This window comes from Drosophila sulfurigaster, chromosome 3 (genome assembly GCF_023558435.1).
Source record: "Drosophila sulfurigaster albostrigata strain 15112-1811.04 chromosome 3, ASM2355843v2, whole genome shotgun sequence".
Classification (NCBI taxonomy): Eukaryota; Metazoa; Arthropoda; class Insecta; order Diptera; family Drosophilidae; genus Drosophila; species Drosophila sulfurigaster.
The window spans coordinates 546,496-566,656 of NC_084883.1; the positions used below are offsets into that span (position 1 = coordinate 546,496).

The 20,161-nt window shown below is 37.3% G+C and overlaps 3 protein-coding genes across 3 annotated transcripts; 2 read left to right on the forward strand and 1 right to left on the reverse strand.

Moving 5' to 3' along the window:
• The first annotated feature begins 2,310 nt into the window (after positions 1–2,310).
• Positions 2,311–10,501, forward strand: LOC133842858 (cyclic nucleotide-gated cation channel beta-1). Its single transcript, XM_062276134.1, has 5 exons — positions 2,311–2,852; positions 4,873–6,522; positions 7,571–7,720; positions 7,781–8,210; positions 9,433–10,501. Exons 1-5 carry the CDS (start codon positions 2,826–2,828, stop codon positions 10,347–10,349), a joined length of 3,174 nt encoding a protein of 1,057 aa, XP_062132118.1. The 5' UTR covers positions 2,311–2,825; the 3' UTR covers positions 10,350–10,501.
• A 1,074-nt stretch (positions 10,502–11,575) lies between these two features.
• LOC133843357 (uncharacterized) lies at positions 11,576–14,607 on the reverse strand. The gene is made up of 2 exons (XM_062276864.1): positions 14,465–14,607; positions 11,576–12,120 (listed from the first exon to the last, which is right to left on the reverse strand). The coding sequence occupies exons 1-2, from the start codon at positions 14,519–14,521 to the stop codon at positions 11,752–11,754; spliced, it is 426 nt and encodes a 141-aa protein (XP_062132848.1). The 5' UTR covers positions 14,522–14,607; the 3' UTR covers positions 11,576–11,751.
• Positions 13,629–14,403, forward strand: LOC133843358 (waprin-like protein). The gene is made up of 4 exons (XM_062276865.1): positions 13,629–13,776; positions 13,873–13,941; positions 14,001–14,174; positions 14,244–14,403. Exons 1-4 carry the CDS (start codon positions 13,773–13,775, stop codon positions 14,342–14,344), a joined length of 348 nt encoding a protein of 115 aa, XP_062132849.1. The 5' UTR covers positions 13,629–13,772; the 3' UTR covers positions 14,345–14,403.
• Positions 14,608–20,161: the final 5,554 nt, after the last annotated feature.

Here is a 20,161-nt window from a genome sequence, read left to right on the forward strand (position 1 = left end):
AAAACTAGCAACTGTTTCTTAATAGGTTTGTACGTATCTCTGTATGTGAATATATCGAGACTATGTCATTCAAATCGCGTTTCTCCAACTACTTACTTAAATTCCTCATCACGAGCCAGTCACTTGGTTCCACATTTCAGATAAAGAAAACAAATATATAGAAGCATCATCAGCAATATGAGGTTACTATATGGTAAATGTTCTACTTTGGCGGCATCTAATGTAAATGTTTATATCCATAGCGTTCTACGAAGGAAACGTTCGCAAGAATTATCCTGTATAGTGGTGTCGAACGATTCCTTTTATTCGTCCTTTTAGCAGACGTTCTCAATTTAATTACATACAATTTATATAAAGTTTAAATCAACAATCCAACAAGTTATACACTTTTAATATATACTTAAGTATATATAATTAAATCGATATGTATATGAACTTATATACATACGATTATGTAATTTAAATGAAAATACAAAAAAAAAAAAACGAAACAAAACAAACAAATATTACAAAATATGTAATTGTAAATGTAGAGCTGAACGGAATATTATTTAAAAATATATGAATAAAAGAAATTAAAAAAAAACAGCAAAACGGTTTTATTTTTCAATTCAATTTTTATTCGACTTTGAGAAAATGTAAAACAATTTTTACATATATAATATACATTTGTATAACTTGTTGCAGTCATTTATTTATCTATCCATAAAGTAGAAATATTTCCAATAGCTAGAAGGAGGCATCTGCCATAAAGTATATATATTCTTGATCTGCTTCAACAGCCGAGACGATCTTGCCATGTCCGTCTGTCCGTCTGTCTGTATGAACATCTAGATCTCAGAGAGTTTACGAGGTAGAGCTACATTTTGTATTCGACAGCATTTGTTATGTTTGCACGCAGATCAAGTTTGTTTCAAATTTTGGACGGAAGTGTCCACGGAGATCCATAAATATTAAATAACAATAAAGTTTTAGATTCGCGTACAGACAATAATAATTGTAGTATTTATGATTCCAGAAAATTTAGATGCGAGCAGATAAGAATTGATGAAGTTATTTAAGAAATACGTTTCTTTGGCTGACAATCTGGTATATTTTGCACTCCATAGTATATTTTGAAAATAGTAATATATCAATATACCAAATATTTGGAATATTTTAATAATAATGCGGCATAATATTTTGGTATATTTTAAGAATAATGCCGCGCTGTATTGCTTTTATTCAAAATGGGTAGCGGGTGGGTCACATTACAATAATAATTATAGTCTCTGTGATTCCTGAAAATTTGTTTGTAATCAGATAAAAATTATTGAAGTTGTTAAAGAAATACTTTTGTATTGGCAAAAACGCCTGCTTACTAGAGGTCTTAGTTGCTTTGGCTGACAATTTGGTATATTTTGCAGTGTATGGTATATTTTTAATGCAGTTCCATATCAATATCCCAAATATACCTTTTGACATATTTTCAATATTTTTTGTGGTATTATTTTGGTATATTTTAAAATTAATATCGCAATAATTAGTTTTTATTCAAAATGTGTAGCGCGTATCTCACAGTCGAGCACACTTCACTGCATCTTTCTTACTTGTTGAAAAAATACTTTTGTATGGCAAATTACGTCTACCGCGGGACTTTGTTGACTTAGCTAACAATTTGGTATATTTTGCACTCCATAGTACATTTTGAACGTAGAACTATATAAATATACCAAATATGGTCTCCGGTATAATTTAGGTATATTATTTGGTATATTTTTAGAATTATACCACACTGTTTTGGCTATATTCAAAATGGATAGCGGGTATCTCACAGTTGAGCACACTCGACTGCAACCTTTTTACTTGCTTTTTTTATGTTCTAAGTTGTGAGTTTAAGGGAAATTTTAATTTCGTATATTTCGTGTTGAAAGCTGAGCAAAGCTCTATAAGAAAAGCTTTTTGGCTTTCACAGCTAGTGCAAGCTTTCACAGTTTTACAGTGAGAGTTTCTGTTATTTAAGCTGCCACTAAAAATACTAAGCTTTAAGGGTATACTAAAGTATTATTGAATTATCAATTACATTTAGAAACATGCTTTAACAAATCGATAATAATTTAATAATTCCCATTTGAACTAGAATTGTAACGAAGACGTAAATTTCCTCAATAATATTTTCGATAAGTTTGCAATACATTTTGAACCACGGTTCTGGCGCCTGCGCGATCCTTCGTGGCCACTGCGAATTAAAGTCAGCTGCTGCCAAAGGCAGCGCCGTTGAAGCGCTTATCATTGCTCAGTTGGTTCATTGTCTGTCAGCTAGAGAGGAGGTGAGTGCCAGACTTTGTGTCTTCTCCTGAGTTCTGCGTAATTGCTGAAGTGCAAGTGGAAAATGCAACTACAGCCAAAATAGAAAAGTGTCTGGATTCGCCTTACTCACACACAATTAAACTACATCTCATTGAGAGTCGAGGATTTGTGCGTATTTTTGTAGTTTTTATCAACTACAAACACCTGTTGAACATCTAAGGAATTTCATACGAGGACAAAGTGCACCTCGGTGAAAAATCAATAATAATATTTAGCATATGGCAAAGCATAGAAAGGGTAGACAGCAAGCAGATAAGACAGATTAAGCACGTCGCAATATCATTGTGCATTAATCATACGCCGCGTGTGCCACGCAACAATATTACATTTCTTGCAGACGAACGGCAGCAAAAACGGCAAAGTGAGCCGCATGACCCTGAACTTTGAACTGGCAGTGAACTCTCACGGAAGTAAACAACAACAACAGAAAGCACAACTTAAAAGGACAGCAACAAAAAAAAAACCAAAACAACAACATGGCCAGCATGCGTCGCTTTCGCAAGGTAAATGAAAAAAAAAAATAAAGATATTGCTAAGTTTCATGGAACAACAAGCTTCGGCATGTCGAAGTTACTAAGCCTAACGGAGAGTTTTAGATAGTGACAATTTAAACATAAATTATTGGAGTTAAAACTATTATTGAGATAAGAAAGCTACAGTCGAGTGTGCTCGACTGTGAGATACCCGCTACCGATTTTGAATAAAAGTAATATATTTTGCGGTATTATTCTCAAAATATACCGAATATACTGCCAAATACTAAAAATATACCACATGGTATATTTGGTATATCGATATAGTACCGCATTCAAAATATACCATAGACTGCATAATATACCAGATTGTCAGCCAAAGCAACTAAGATCCCTAGTAAGTAGGCGTTCTTGCCCATACAAAGTATTTCTTTAATAACTTCCACATTATTATATATACCAAAATTCGCAACTCTAGCTTTAAAATTACGCTTGCTATTAGGTTTTTTTAATTTGCGGGGCGGAAGTGGGCGTGGCAAAAATTTGAAACAAACTTGATCTGCGTGCAAGCATAACAAATGCTATCGAAAAAAAATTATAGCTCTATCTCTTATAGTCTCTGAGATCCAGTGTTTCATACGGACGGACGGACAGACACACAGACGGACATGGCTAGATCGTCTCGGCTGTTGACGCTGATCAAGAATATATATAGTCGGAGATGCCTCCTTATACCTGTTACTTACATTTCCTGTCGGCACAAAGTTATAATACCCTTCTACCCTATGGGTAGCGGGTATAAAAATATCATAAGATCAGTGCTTTAAAAGTATCCAAAGGTTCAAGGATAACATATATATATGTATTAAATTCAGAGTCATACAATTCGATAGCTGTATAAAATTCTCATAGGGATTTTCAGGAAATATTGAACACCAATTTTTTTAGATATTACAAAATTAGTTTTTCTAAGAGCTTTCTACAGATAAAGATACCCTATCAAGAAAGAGTATTAATAATGCATTTCAATTATATGGCGAACATTGTATTAATTATGATTTGCAGAAATTCAAATCACATTCAATTCAATTACATTTAATTATTAATTTGTAAGAAGCTGTTGGTATATATTAAAAAAAACTTAAAGAATGCTTTAAAATCTCACTTAAATAATATCTCTATTATTAGATTTGCATAAATCTCAATTGATTTCATTGAATTACGTTTTCGTTCATCGTTATGTAATACATTCTTTAAAAGCCTGTAAACCAATGTATAAACATATCAAATTTCTCATTGAAATTAATATTAACATTTGTGTAGTTAGATCAATCGAAGTTTCAATTTGATTCAATTACGTTTCTGTTTACGATTTTGTAATAATTTTTATCCAAGCCTGTAATACTTTGGCGTAAAATATTCAATATAAAATTTCTGATTTAAATGAATATTTAAATCGCTATCATTAGATCAATCGACGATTGCATAAATTCAAATCAAGTTCATTCACTTACAATGCAAGTTGAGTAGATCATTCGATTTCATTACAAGTTGCGATTATCTTTGACATTTTTTTGCATATTTCACAGTAGTATTTCAAGTTGATTAATTGAATCATTGATGCTATTTTCGAATTATATTGAACTCACGCTCTGCCACCATTTATCATTCCAATTGTGAGTCTCCAGAGTTCACAACCTTCACCGCCGAGCAGTCTTGTTAATAGAGGAGGTTGGTCCGGTTGAATGTCCTTCTGGGAGTCCGAAAAGCGCGGCACGCGCTCCACCTGACGATGGCAGCTTGTCTGATGACTGATAGATGAGCTCCACTATGGGGGAGGGGCTAGGGGCTGCTTGGGGGGCGCTGCGCGATTAAATCGATTGAAAGTGATTGTGCGGGCGTCCCGAGGCAATTAGCATGCAAGGCACAGTTGTTGTTTGTTTGCTGTGTTTATTGCAGTTGCGTGCCGAGCGATTTCAATGCGATGGCTGTTTGCCTTGCCTGACAGTTGTCCGACGACTACATTTCTGTCCACATTCGCCATTCACAGCTGAACCAGCGCAGCGACGACACCGACTACGACGACGACGCCGAGGCAACTGCGACGCTGTTGAGGTCATCTCCCAACATACTGGAGAACTACGCATACGACCAGACTACGCGAATCCAGGCAGCACACGCTCAACTCAAACGCATGGCGACGACACCGAGGCAGGTGCAGGTGGCGAAGCGACCGCCTTCGCCGCGTTTCTGTGAGACTCTGGAGCGGCACGCGTTCATGCGGAATGTGATCAATACGCGGCCGGAGCCACAGCGTCGCTACTCGACGCCGGGCGAGAAGGAGGCGCACGTGCGACGCAGTCTCGAGGAGATATCGAAGGACATCAAGGAGATCGAGCAGTTTGTCAGCGCCACCGAGCAGCTGCTGCAGCGTGAAAAGGAGCAAGAGCGTCAGGCTGATAATCAGCAGCGGAAGCAGCAGCGCGACAAGGAGAACAAGACACCGAGTCCGGCCAAGCACAAGATCACGTACAAGATAAACGCGTACAAGGCGCCTGCTCATCGTCGCCAGCGTCCGAACAGTCCGCGTTTCTATCACTCGCGTCTGTACTTCCGGAACGGGCGCATTGGCTGCCTCGATGCAGAGCGCTCCGGGCAGGGCAGCAACATCGAGAGCACCCATGCGCTGGTCAAGCACATACTGAAGCACGAGAAGCCGCTGGTCAGCCCGGACAGTGTGCGGCGAGTGCTGCAACCGCAGCATTACATTGAGATGACCCCTCTGCCGGGTGCTGTGCCCGAGCCAGAGGATCCCATTGCTGCGCAGCGGGCGGCAGAGTTGCGCAGCGCCACGGGGCAGGTGATTCTGGAGCCAACGCAGCCGGATCAGTGTGATGAGCACTCGCAGGCCATGCTGGAGGATGAGGACGAGCAGGATGTGCAGATCTGTTACAACGAATCGCCCGAGTTGCAGAACAACGATCGAAACATGCGCAGCACGCGCTCCTCCTCGTTGAACGACAGCGAAATCGTTGCAGTCGTCGAGGCGGATGCCGTGGTCAGTTCGGCGGAGCAACAGCGTCCGAGCAGTGCGGGCAGCTTGGACTCGCAGGGGCAGCAGTTCTTGCGGGATCAAGTGCGGCATCTGGTGCGTCGTTTCACGGCACGTGCCAACAAGGTGAAGTCACGCATCGAGCTGCCCCCGACGCCGTCGTCGAGCAATGCCAGTTCTCCGACACCGCCAACCGGGAATCAGGCCACCCTCCACGCCAGCACCAAGAGTCTGCATCCGTCGCCGGGGCACAAGGTGCGTCTGGTGCCCGCCGGGCAGTCGCCGCATCGTGGACGACTCTTTGAGGCGGACACTCCGCGCTCCAATGTTTGGCTGTGCTCGAGTTTGTGTGGAGCTAACAACGATGAACGCACTCTCGATCCGCAGGGCAAGATCTACATCTCGTGGCTCTGTGTGGTGTCCTTGTCGTTCCTCTACAATGCTTGGGTCATTCCTCTGCGTGCCTCGTTTCCCTTTCAGACCAAGGAGAACACCAATATTTGGCTCGCGTGTGACTTTTGTGCCGATATCATTTATCTGCTGGACGTGGTTTTCTTCAAGCACCGGATCATGTATCTCTTCGAGGGATTTTGGGTGAAGAACAAGAATTTGACGCGTAAGAACTACATGAGGAAGCTGCAGTTCAAGGTGAGAAGAAGGAGTTATCTCCGATCCCATAAAACAAATTCTATGAACACCTAGATCTTAGAGATAGAGCTAGAATATTCTTTTTGTTCCGGACAGCAAAACGGGAAATATGGGGAAACCAACAAAAAAAAAACATACGTAATCTTAAAGGTAGATTCGCTATTTTTGGTGCTTATAATAATATCACAAGTATTATAATTCCTGAAACTATAGAAATTGTATAAGTCATTCAAAAATGCATTTGATATGATAAAAAAACGGCAGTTGCTTCGGTTGACAATCTGGTATATTTTGTATTATGGCATATTTTTAATGTAATAGTATATACCCAGTATATTTTTTTTTAGTATTTTCGGTTTATTAATTCGGAACATTTTAAGACTAAAATTGGTAGCGAGCATTGCACAGTCGAGCACACTCAGCTGTAGCATTAAAGGTTAGGATAAAATGATTTCTGTCAGATAGAATCTGACGCGCAAGAACTACATGAGGAAGCTGCAGTTTAACGTGAGAAGAAGGAGGCATCTCTGAACAGGTGTGAACACCTAGATCTTGGAGATAGAGCTAGAATATTCTTTTTGTTCCGGACAGCACTTTCTTATTTATTTAGAGGCTCACTTGGTCATCAAAAAAATAAGGAAACCGCTAAAAAGAAAAACGTAATCTTAAAGCTAGTTTCGTGCTTATAATTTTTGGTGCTTATAATAATAACTAATATGATTCCTAAAACTATGAATGTGATAAAATTTGTAGAAGTCATTCAAAAATTCAGTTTATACAATATGATAAAAAACAGCAGTTGTTTTGGTTGACAATCTGGTATATTTAGTATTCTATGGTATATTTTTAATGTAAGAGTATATATCCGGTATATTTTTTTTTTAGTATTTTCGATATATTAATACAATACATTTTATGACTTAAATTGGTAGCGAGTATCGCACAGTCGAGCACACTCACTCCTTTTCTTTATACATGCAATATTAAGGGTTGTGATACAATGATTTCTGTCAGAAAGAACACTTAACACTTGACTCTTCCTTGACAGCTGGACATCTTGGCCTTGCTGCCCTTGGAGCTCTTCTATCTGAAATATGGCACCGGCGCTGTTTGGCTGCGTTTCCCGCGCTTCTTCAAGATTCAGAGCTTCTGGGAGGTCTTTCGTCTGCTGGATCGTGTCATCTCGTCGCCACACTTTGTAAGTCTGACCCCAAATGAAAGTTTTCATTAATATAGTTAATTCTTCGCTATTTTACAGGTGCGAGTGGCCAAGACTCTGACCTACATGCTGTACATGATTCACATAACTGCCGCCTTGTATTACGCGTACAGTGATTATCAGGGCTTGGGTCAGAATCGTTGGGTCTTTAGTGGCCGAGGCCATCCATATGTGAGATGCTTTGCCTTTGCCACTAAGACAGCTACCTCGATTGGCAAGAATCCGAAGCCGGAGAGGCAGGGCGAATATGTATTCATGACTGTCGCCTGGTTGATGGGCGTCTTTGTCTTCGCCCTGCTAATTGGTCAGATTCGAGACATCATTTCGACGGCGACACGCAATCGACACGAGTATCGCCAGCTGGAGGACGAGACTCTGGAGTACATGAGGCGCTTGAATCTGTCGCAAGAAGTGCAGTCGCGTGTGAAGATGTGGTTCCAGTTCACTTGGGAGCAACAGCGCACTTTGGGTGAGTTGACACAAAGATCTCTTTACATAAAAGACAAGTTCGTAAACTATATAGTTGAGTGCTGTAAGATATTCCCTACTTATGTTCAATTAAAGTAGAACAGGGCGGTATTATTCTTAAAATATACCAAATTAATATACCGAAAACTACTTAGGTATACCAAAGGTTATATTTTGTACATCGTGTATCGATAATTTTATTCAAAATATACCATATAGTACTCTGGACTGCAGCATCAGTTTTATTGCCGTATAAAATGATTTATTCAGTTACTTGTTATATTATATAATGTGAACACACACTCAATCGCTTCAAGAGTTTTGTGGCATTTCTAGTATAATATTTTCAGTATTTATTATTATAATCCTATACATTTAAATGAAATCAATATTTCATTATTTCAAGTACTTTTTTATACTCGCTACCCATAGGGTAGAAGTGTATTATAACTTTGTGCCGACAGGAAATGTATGTAAAAGGTAGAAGGAGGCATCTCCGTCCCTATAAAGTATATATATTCTTGATCGGCGTCAACAGCCAAGACGATCTAGCGATGTCCGTCCTTCCGTCTGTCTGTCTGTGTGCCTGTCCGTCTGTCCGCATGAAACACTGGATCTCAGAGACTATAAGAGATAGAGATATAATTTTTTTTGACAGCATTTGTTATCTTTAAAATTTTTTGCCACGCCCACTTCCGCCCCCCGCAAATCAATAAAAATCCAATAACTAGCGTATCTTTAATTTAGGTATATACAATAATAACTATAAAAATTGTGATTCCTGAAAATTTGGCTGCGATCAGAAAAAATTGTCGAAGTTATTAAATAAATACTTTTGTATGGGCAAAAACAGCCCACTTACTAGGGATCTTAGTTGTTTTGGCTGACAATCTGATATATTGTGCCATCTATGGTATATTTTGAATGTAAATATATACCAAATATACCAAGTAGTATATTTGGATAATGAGAAAAACTTTCATTTTATTCAAAATGGGTAACGGGTATATCACAGAAGAGCACACTCGACTGTAGCTTTCTTACTTATGCTATTTTATTATTATTAGTGATAGGAATACTCAATTGTTTCAAGAGTTTTGTGGCATTTCTAGTATTTTCGGCATTTATCATTATAATCCTCTACATTTAACTTAAATATTTTATTATTTCAAGTACTTTTTTCTGTGCGCTTAAATGGTTGTTACTCTTGTCACTTTTTTTAGATGAGTCCAATATACTCGATGCTCTGCCCATCAATCTGAAGACAGACATTGCCATCTCGGTGCACATTCAAACACTGTCCAAAGTGCAGCTCTTTGCCGACTGTGAGGAGGCTTTGCTCCGAGATCTGGTGCTGAAGCTGCGTGCGGTGACTTTTCTGCCCGGCGACTTTGTGTGTCGCAAGGGCGAAGTGGGTCGGGAGATGTACATTGTGAAGCTGGGCCAGGTGCAAGTGATGGGCGGACCGGGCAGCGATGTTGTGCTCGCCACGCTCACCGAGGGATCCGTGTTCGGTGAGATCAGTTTGCTGGGCATCAATGGCGCCGATCGACGCACGGCAGATGTACGCTCCAAGGGCTACTCCAATCTGTTTGTGCTCTCGAAGTCGGATCTGAATGAGGTCATCGCCTACTACCCGAATGCCCAGGCGATACTCAAGAAGCGAGCGCGACAATTGATGCGCAAGAATGCGGCCCGAGAGCGCGAGGAGGAGCGAGAACGTGCTCGCAGTGCGCTGCAGGCTGATGTGGTCATTGGCAACCCGAAGACACCTGAAACTCCGCCCAAATTGCTGCAGACTGTCATCCAGGCGCTGCCATACGAGTCCCCGGCAGTGGTGCTCATCACCCGTGGCTCGAAGCGAGTGCGTCGTAAGCGGCAATCGGTGCAGATGGAGACGATTGTGGAGCCCACCTTGGATGTGGCTGGGTGCGCAGAGGCAACTCAACAGTCTGGCCATCGGGATCGCGATAGTCTGATCATGAAACCCGGTCGGGGTTCACCCGATTTGCTGTCCTCCATTCAGCAGGAGCTCAAGACCAAGCACAAGTTCATCAATCTGACCGACTCCGAGAAGGCGCTGATCATCACGCAGTCCGCCAACAATTCCATGGAGTGTGTCCAGGAAGATGTTCTGTAAACTGAAGACACAACCTATCACTTATGTGCTATATGTATTATGTATTAACTCTGCGATATATTATATGTGTGTATGTTTATGCTTTACGAATGCAAATGAAGTTGTTTAACAAACTATGCTTTATATTAAAAATGTATCTGTAAGATGACAAGATGATTATTTTCAATGTTGTGATTTTCTAGATGTCACTATATTTAAATATGGTGCTATTGAGTGATTTCTGCAAACTTATAATAGTATCTCGTGTCTGCTACCCATAAAGTAGACGGGAATTAAAACTTTGTGCCTGCAGGAAATGCATGTAACAGGCAGAAGGAGGCAACTCAGGGTCAACAAACGAGATAATATAACACTGTACGTCTGTCTGTCCGTATGAACACCCAGATCTCAGAGTCTGTAAGAGATAGAAATATAATTTCCGACAGCAATTATTATGTTTGGATAAAGATCAAGATTGTTTAAAATTTTTATCACTCATATTTTTGCCCCACAAATCGAAAAAAAATCGAATCACAAGCGTAATTATCCTGTAAATTTTTTTGCGAAAATAGAAATAGTTATGTAAGGGACTTAGTTTACCTCGGGAATTAGTTGCTTTGGCTGAAAATCTAATATATATTTGTGAAATATTATAATATAGTATTATAGTATACTTCTTAATATTTTTTTTTTGAAACTTCATACTTTTAGAAATGAAACAAGAAAAATAATGATACTTCCAAGAGAGACAAATGGGAAAAAAGAAATTTCACAGATAATATGTTAACCAGAATTAGAGAAGATTATTCTTTAGAGCTTAGACCAAAGTCAAGAAGATAGAATCTTATATTGATATTAGTTGCAATCTGTAATAGATGTTAGAATTAAAACTTTTATTTACTAGTAAATCCTTCGGAATGTAATGTTTAGCGGCCTTTATGAGTGTCCCTATGGGTAACAAAGATTTTAGAGTTTTTGGGATTTCAAAATATCTCACATAATTTTCAAGCATTGAATTGTCATTTGTTATCTAAACATACTTTGATTTCAGAAAACAGTATTTGATTAAGGAATAATTTTAGCATTTTTGGGGTATTATTTAATTTGTGACTAACTTACACTTTAAATTTAACTGTCCAAAATATAGGCATTATCTAGAAGATAAAAATGCTTCTTAGATATTTCATTAAGAAGAAAATTTCCTTTTTTTTAAATACCACACTTTCTGGTAGGAAAATAAAAACATTAAATTTGGTTTTGTTTGTTGTTTAAGTTCTTTATAAATTTCTGATTTAGCTTGTCTTTGTAATACAATAACAAAATAGTTAAGATTAGATGTGTTCCTGTAATAACGAGTATTTTAAGTTGTATTCAGTTCATTTCTAAATGTTAGAAACCTTTCGGCAGCCCGACAGCAGACAGCTTAGGAACGTATATCCTTGTAGTGCTTATCATCCGATTGATCGAGTTTGATAGAGTATTTGCCGATCAGTGATCCCTCCACATCAGCCTGACCCTGGGGATTGAAGACGGGTCCATCGCCAACCACCTCCATGTCCTCCTTCACCACACGGTAACCGTTCTCATCGGCTTCGTAGTGAACCTTGCGCTTGACGAAGCCATCGTAGTAGGAATAGAAGCCACTGACTTTAGAGCCGTCGCGTGTCTCCTCACGCTGGATCTCACCATCGTTGATGCCATCGCGAACCTGGCTACCGAATTGGTATTGTGCACTCTCATTCTGTTCTTTCTCCAGCCTCAGTTTCTCCTCCTGATCGATGTCGTCATTCAGCTAAATGAGAAATACAAATAACGATCAGTTAATTGACTGTAATAGAGTTTAGGGAACTACCCTGAAAAAATAAAATACTGTTGTAATGAAGTCTTTACGGTTCTGATGAATTGCTTTCTTAGAAGTAACACCGACAGCTGTCAATCTCTGACAATTTGTTACATAGTAAATGCTATAAACACACACAGAGGGAGAGGGAGAGGGAGAGAGAGAGAGAAGCTTCTCTCACTAGTGAGTCAGTAATGTCAGTAGACCTCCCATTGAGGGTCTCTCGAACTGAGGTTGCAAAAACGAGTTCGTTGATTTTTGTTGTTTTGCATTTTTTCACGTTATTTTGCCTGAAGTATTTTTTGTTGCTGTTGTAGTTTTTTTATTATCAATTTGTCTTGTGTCATTGCGGGGCAGAGCGCTTGAATGCATGAACGGAAACACTAATTGAAAGATATGTCGAAGCTTTTCGACTCTAGATCGGTCTATAACATCAACCAGATGAGCTACATGCTCTATAAAGATCATCCAGTTGCTGTTTTTTGCATAAAATAATAATAATTAACTCATTTGGAAGCAGGTTCATTCTTAATTATGCGTTTATGGCATGAACTTCACGATTTCCGCAATTCGGCAGTTACACGATGGAATTATTTCATAAATCTTAAATTTATGTGCATGATTTGTGATGTGGAACGTCTTCCTATAACACTTATCACCTACAAACTAAAGTGTGGAATTCATTAAATGTGAATTTTAACGCCTGAAATTATATTTAATTACAATTTGCACGTATTATTGCACTGCGAATGTGCGATATAAATGAGTGAATTCAGTTTTTGTCGGGAAATAGGGTAGTTATTGTATGAAGTTTTCTTTATAAATGCCGCAGAAAATTGGAAAATAGGAAAATATTACATCTGATTGATAATTAATATTGTAAAAATACAAAAACTTCATTTTCTACAAACGGATATAATATGTCAAAAATATAAATAAAGTATGTATGTATATATTATAATAAATATATAGTATATATAATAGTATGATTTTTAACATCTTCTTCTTTCAATTCTTATTTATTTTATTTAATTAATAAAAATAGAAATCACAAAATATTCAAAAGTTGTTATCTTTTTTGAAATGTATTTCATTTAGAAACAGTAATACTGATATACTAAATAATTTACTTTTTTAGGTGTAGGATATTTTGATCTGATCAATTTGTTAATTATCAATTGACAATGTTTCGCTTCGTTTTCTACGAACTGCAGTTAATTGATAATTCTTTTGTTACCTAACGATTTTTTCTAGAATCAAACTACAATGCTAGTTTAATGATCTATTGTAGCGCTCTCGCCACAGTCTCTCTAGTTGGATCGACGAGTATCTGGCAATATGTAAATACAAAAGTCAAATTGATAAGTGTCGCTTGGCAGTGTGTTATTCTTTTTGTTTAATCACGCGACAAAGAAAAAAACAAAACGAAGAACGACGACAAATGAAAAACGAAAAATACAAACAAACATGACGACAACCTGAAACTGGTTCGAATAGTAGGCGGGGATCGCAGCCAGCCCTGGGCACAAATATAAAGCTCAGCCGGCGCCAGTTGAGGTTGACTAAGGCAACGAATCGGACGTGCTATAGAAACTACGAAGAAAATGGGTAAACAATATATCGAAGTGCAGTTATAATCCGCGGGGATTTGCAATTAGTAACGCTCTCTTTTTCTTTTCCTTTCGCTCTTTCACTCGCCTGCAGTGAAGTCGAGTTTTTTGCTGATGCTTTTGGTAATTGGCGCCTGCGTGGCTTTAACACTGGCTGCCGGCGGTAAGTCATGGCCAAGTGGTCATTGACCACTTCTATAATATATTTTGTTCGATTTGCAGACTGTCCCTCATCGACCAAGGTGACAAACTGCACGCCCAAGTGTCTGCATGACAGCGAGTGCAGCGCCATTGGCGGCAAGTGTTGTCCAAATTTGTGCAACGGACGCAGCTGTGCGGCCTCCAATGTGCTGGGCAACTCAGGTGCCGATAAGTCGCCCTTTGGCAGCAAGAACTGTGAGTTCATCTAAAATACTCTACTCTGGGTGAACTGAACTTGAAAGTGTTTTTCTTTTTTTTCTGCAGCTGGCAGCTCGGGCAGCTATTGTGGAAATGTCAAGTGCGGCAGCTTTGAGAAATGCGAAACTGATCGCAGCACCAAGCGGCCCAAGTGTGTGCGCTCTTAACTTAAGCTTGACCTCGAACAGGACACAATAAAACCTTTGCAGATCTGAGTGTTAACATATTCTTCTTCTTGTTCATATATATGTAATATATATATATTTATTTTTATATTTTTCACTCACGGGTGCGGCTAATGCAACGCTGACCAGCAGGCTGGCAATCAACACGAATTTGAACATATTGCTTTTTTTTGTTTTCTTTGAATTTCTTTGACACACGAGCTCTGCACGCTGCAAGAAGACTTTGTACTATGGCTTGTTGGCAGTGAGCGTGAGTTGCTTTTATAATACACTTGAAGACACACTCACACTCAGACACACATACACATGCTCGCACACACAAAGTTACAGAGGCAGCGACGCCGGCGCAGACTTAAAGCTTCAGTTTGGTAGCTTGGTAACTCTGGGCTTTTTGGCTATGGGGACGTGTTGTTGCATTTGTGATCTGGCGATCTGGAGCTGTTTACTTTAGTATTACAAATTTCTTGTCATATTATGTTTGTGCATTTGGCAATCGAGAGAGTGAGACATGAATAGACGCACGAGTGAGCGAGATAGCTAGAGATGGGCTGATGCAGCTGAGCCCTTGCAGCTGTAAGAAGAAGATCGCAGTTGGAAGTTGGAAGATGGAAGTTGGAAATTGGATGTTGGAAGATGGAAGATGGCATTGCATAATCGAGGCTCAAGGTCAGTTGGTCAGTTGACGAACCAGTTTGAACTGCTCCCTAAAGTGCGGGAATGCTCTACATCTTCATATTTTTTGTTGTTCGTTTTGTTGTGGCTTTTGTTTTTGTTTTTGCCCAACTTATGTAATTTATGTGAAGTTGTAGTTGTTTCTTTTTTGTGCTTTGTGCAAATTGAAAGCTTCGATTGTGTGCGTCTTGCTTTATTTACGTTTGTTGTTGTTGATGTTGATGTTGCTGTTGCTGTGTGTATTGTTCACTTACGAGGAAGTAAGTGGCGCATTACGTTTACTGTGGGGCACCCTTTTGAAAACGCGACGGCATAACAACAAACAGACAACAACAAACAGACAACAGCGAACAGCCAACAGACAAGAAGACAAGAAGACGAACCTGGTATATTTGGGCAATGCAATTTTTTGATGTTTTTTCTTTTTTTTTCTGATATTTTTTTCATATGTAAGTGCCTGCCACGCACAGTGAGCTGAACAAGTTTGCAGCCACCTTCGAACAGCTGAAGATGGTTTCAGCTTGAGCAGAGCAATCAGTAAGTGGTTTTGACAGGGTCGAGTTCTGGTTATGCGGCAGCATCATAAAAAACAAGAAAACTTTAAAGTTTTTCACAACATATTTTATGTCTGAACTGCTTTAGAAAGGAACCCAGTTTGCAATGGGAGGAAGTATATGAATTATAAACTCGATTCTTAATTTTTTTTTTGCCTTTTATTAAGGCGCATTAAAATTGTATATGTTATTAATAAAAAATAATAATAACTAACTTTAATTTACGTTCTAAAACCTTGTTAAATGGTAAATATACACAGATAGAAAAAACATGCTAATATCAAGAATAAAATCTTGAATAAAGTATTTTGTATATTAAAATTGAATCTAGAAGGTTTATTCTTAAATCAAACTTGAAATTCAAGATTATAATCTTGTTTCAAGAATGGCAAAATTCTAAAATTGAACCAAGAAGGCAAAATCTTAAATCAATATTTGCAATCTACTTTTCAATATAGAATAAAATATTCTTAAAACAAGATTTTAATTTTCCAATGGAAATTTGGCATAATTATCTTGATTAATGATTGTTTTAACCCAAAAATCTTATTTCAAGATTGTTCTTTTTAAGATCGAAAGAATATTGAACCATGTTTTTTCTATCTGAATTTTGTTTTCTTTATGTATAAACAAAACAACTTCACTTAAAAAACAAGTAAGAAAGTTACAGTCGAGTGTGCTCGACTGTGAGATACCCCGCTACCCATTTTTAATAAAGGCAAAATATTGCGGTATTATTTTCAAAATATACCGAAAATACTAAAAAATACTAAAAATATACCATATGGTATGTTTGGTATATCGATATAGTACACCATTCAAAATCTACCATAGACGGCACAAGCAACTCAGACCCCTAGTAAGTAGGCGTTTTTGCCCATACAAAAGTATTTCTTTAATAACTTCCACAATTTTTATCCAAATTTTCAGAAATCATAACTATTACAGTAATTATTGCATATACCAAAATTCGTAACTCTAGCTTTAAAATTACGCTTGTTATTCGATTTATTTGATTTTCGGGGGCGGAAGTGGGCGTGGCAAAAATTTGAAACAAACTTGATCTGCGTGCAAACATAACAAATGCTGTCGAAGAAAAAGTATAGCTCTATCTCTTATAGTCTCTGAGATCCAGTGTTTCATACGGACGGACGGACAGACACATAGACGGACAAGGCTAGATCGTCTCGGCTGTTGACGCTGATCAAGAATATATATACTTTATAGGGTCGGAGATGCCTCGTTCTACCCGTTACATACATTTCCTGCCGGCACATAGTTATAATACCCTTCTACCCTATGGGTAGCGGGTATAATTATTAATTAATAGGTTTAATTATATAATATTTTTTAAAGAAAGAATATTCCAACTAACTTTAAATCTCAATTTTAAACTCCAATTTCTAGAAAATTAAAAAAAAATACAATATTACGTTAAAGCTTTCAAAGATTGTTTAGATATTTGAAAAAAAAAATACTTTAAAGCTTTGAAGATGAATCATTAATTAGTTTTAAAAAATATAAAAGCAAATATAATTTACAACTCACTTTAAATCGCTTTCTACATTTTTTGTTATTATTATTTTCTGAAAGTAAACACATTGAAACTTGAAAACTAATTTGTAAAAGTAATAAAAAACCAAAAAAATAATGAATAAAAATTATAAATAACAATAAATTACATTTTCAAAATAATTTAAAAATTGTAAGTATCAAAACTAAAATGCAGACGCTTTATAAATTAATAATTTATGAGTTCTAAAAGTAAAAGTTTTCATCAAAAAAATAAACATATTTAAAAAATGTAAAAAATTTAGATTAGAAAGCAACAATTTGTTGTTGCCTCAATACATAATTATAATTCTTACTATTATTACAAGCTGCAAACGTGACCATAGAAAATATTCTATGCGTATTCTGAAAAACAAATAATTTATTTAAAATTGGTTCGTCGAATTTCAATTGGAATGCTGATCATGTGTGCGAGTTACCCGCTTTGGGGTTTCGGTTTCGTTTTCGGGTGGTTCATACCACTGTTTGTGGCACATCCGTTCGTTCCACTTTCGTTTCGCGACTCTTACCCCATTCACTTGGGCATGCCATATGCTATATGCTGTTTGGAGTTGTTTCTTGGGCTCCCCACCACCAACATGTTTACCACACTCGCTTTGCTCGCTTGCTCGCTTGCTTGCTTGCTTGCTTACTTGCAATGGAGCGATGAGTCTTTGAGCATGTAACTAATAGGAGTTTAGTCATCTGTTTTTTTTTTGCTGTTGTGCTGCTGTTATTCAGCTTTTCTGTTTGTCTGTCTTGCTGCTTTTGTGTTTATCTTATTTTGTGTTTTCTGTTTTTCTTTCTTTTTTCTGTAATTTGGATGGCGCTGCATTGGCATGAATTCGTTTGATATTGAGGCATCTTGTAAAGACGAAAAACCCATAAAGACAATTGTTGTTATACATTGTCAGGTAGTTGTTGATGTGGATGTTGCTGTTGCTGTTTCTGTTTCTGTTTCTCTTGCTGAAATCAATATAATGCGCTCAAGGTGAGAGACCGCACCAAGTTGTCGTACACGCAACGCCCCACACCATCCAACCATCAATCCATCCATCCATCCATCCATCCAATCATCCATCCATCGTCTTTGATTTTCGACTTTGACTTGGTCGTCATTAAAATTTCTGCTGGCGTTTCGCTAATAATTTTATAATTATCATTTTTGGCCCAATGATGGCCAATAATACTTCGAACGAAACTTAGAGCTGTGATTGATTACATTTTGGCTTCATCTATTTTACACACGACGCCAACGCATATTCATAATACTTTGTTCCACAATTTATGGCTCTATTTTCTGAGGATGCCCTCCACAATTTAGCACGCTAATTTGCATATGTTGGGCGCATCTGCAGCTGCCTGTGGGCGTGGTCGTAGTCGTAGCCACAGTTTCAGGTCTTGGGTGTTACATTGACAAATTATTTGGCTCGTACTTTTATCGCTGCTTTTATGCTAATTTGGTTTTTCCCTTCAGCGTCGCTGTTTCGAAATATTTCGGGCAATTCTTTTATTGTGCCGTCGTCGGCATTTAACCAAAAACTGTATATTTTTACATATGATGAGTATTGGTGCATTTAGCAAAGGAATTAGCCTCATTTTGCTTAAGGTGAATCTGGGTTTTACTTCAATGAAATCACTTCATCTGCATTCACTTAAGTTATGAATGAGATTGTCGTTATATTTTTAATGAATGGCTATAAATATGCAGATTATTATTGCTGCGATCATTTACATGACAAATGTGTATTATTAGATTAACATAAATTACTGCCATTAGTTGATGCGGACAAATTTCAATACTTGATTTATTTGCATTTCATAAATCTAAAATTGTAATCGATTGCTTCAAATGAATATAATTTTTGTGAATAACTCATTGAATACTATAGCAAACATAAATTTTGTTTATTGGCAAATAATTTTAAAAACTATTTCAATATCTAAAGAGCAAAATGATAATTTAGTAAAATATTCGACTAATAAATAATACTTTTTTTTTTGGCAATGTATTATATAAATTATTATTATATGTATGCCGAATATGTCGAATGTAGTTTTTAGTATATTAGTATGTTTTTAGAATATTTTATTGAAAATGGGGAGCTGGTATCTTAAGGCCGATCACACTCGACTATATCTTTCTGTCTTGTGTTGACTGCTGAAGTAAAAATATTAATTTGTGAAAAGTAATGTTAAAAACTATTTATATAGATAAAGATCAACTTTCCCATATAAGAATACCTTTTATTATACTTTTCTTAAAAACATATTTATTAATTTATTATTATTTATTATTATTATTATATATATTTTTAGTTATTAAAGCTTTTTGAGAATTGCTGATTGAGTCCCAGCAAATAAGATTTTGTATTTGGCAAAAGTATTTTCAAAAACTATTTAAAATAAAGAGCCACCTTTCCCTTAGTTAAAAAACTTTTATTGGAAAATGTATGCTTGGAAAAATTATACGTAAAATTATAATCCTCTTAGTTTAATTCAATAATAAATCTAAATTAATAGTCGATATTTTTAGTAATTAAAGCTCTTTGTGAATTGATTATTGATTTATAGCAAACATAAATTTTTGAAAAGTATTATTATAAGAGCCGACTTCCTCTTAATCAAATAATATTATTTTAAATATCGCTCTTGGAAATATAATATATTAAAAGCAAATGCAATGCAAGCAATGTCAGAAATTTGATGACTAATTTAAAGATTGAAAATGGATTGTTCAGATGCAGCCAGTTATTTTGAGCTATTTACAGTGCCAAACACTCCAAACATTTCCTATAATGCGACATTTTAGGAACTCATAGATAGAAGAACTCTCTAGTATTTGAGCAAATATTTTGGCCACATCATTTGGAAGTCAGGCGGCGGTGGAAGGGGGGAGAGCACACTAAACCAACCCAATCTACTGCTTCGCCATACCCAACTTTCGGCACTTTACGAGCAAGTGACAGTAAAGGGAAAACGGGAATGGGAAATGGAAATGGAGAGAGAGAGCGGAGGCTGG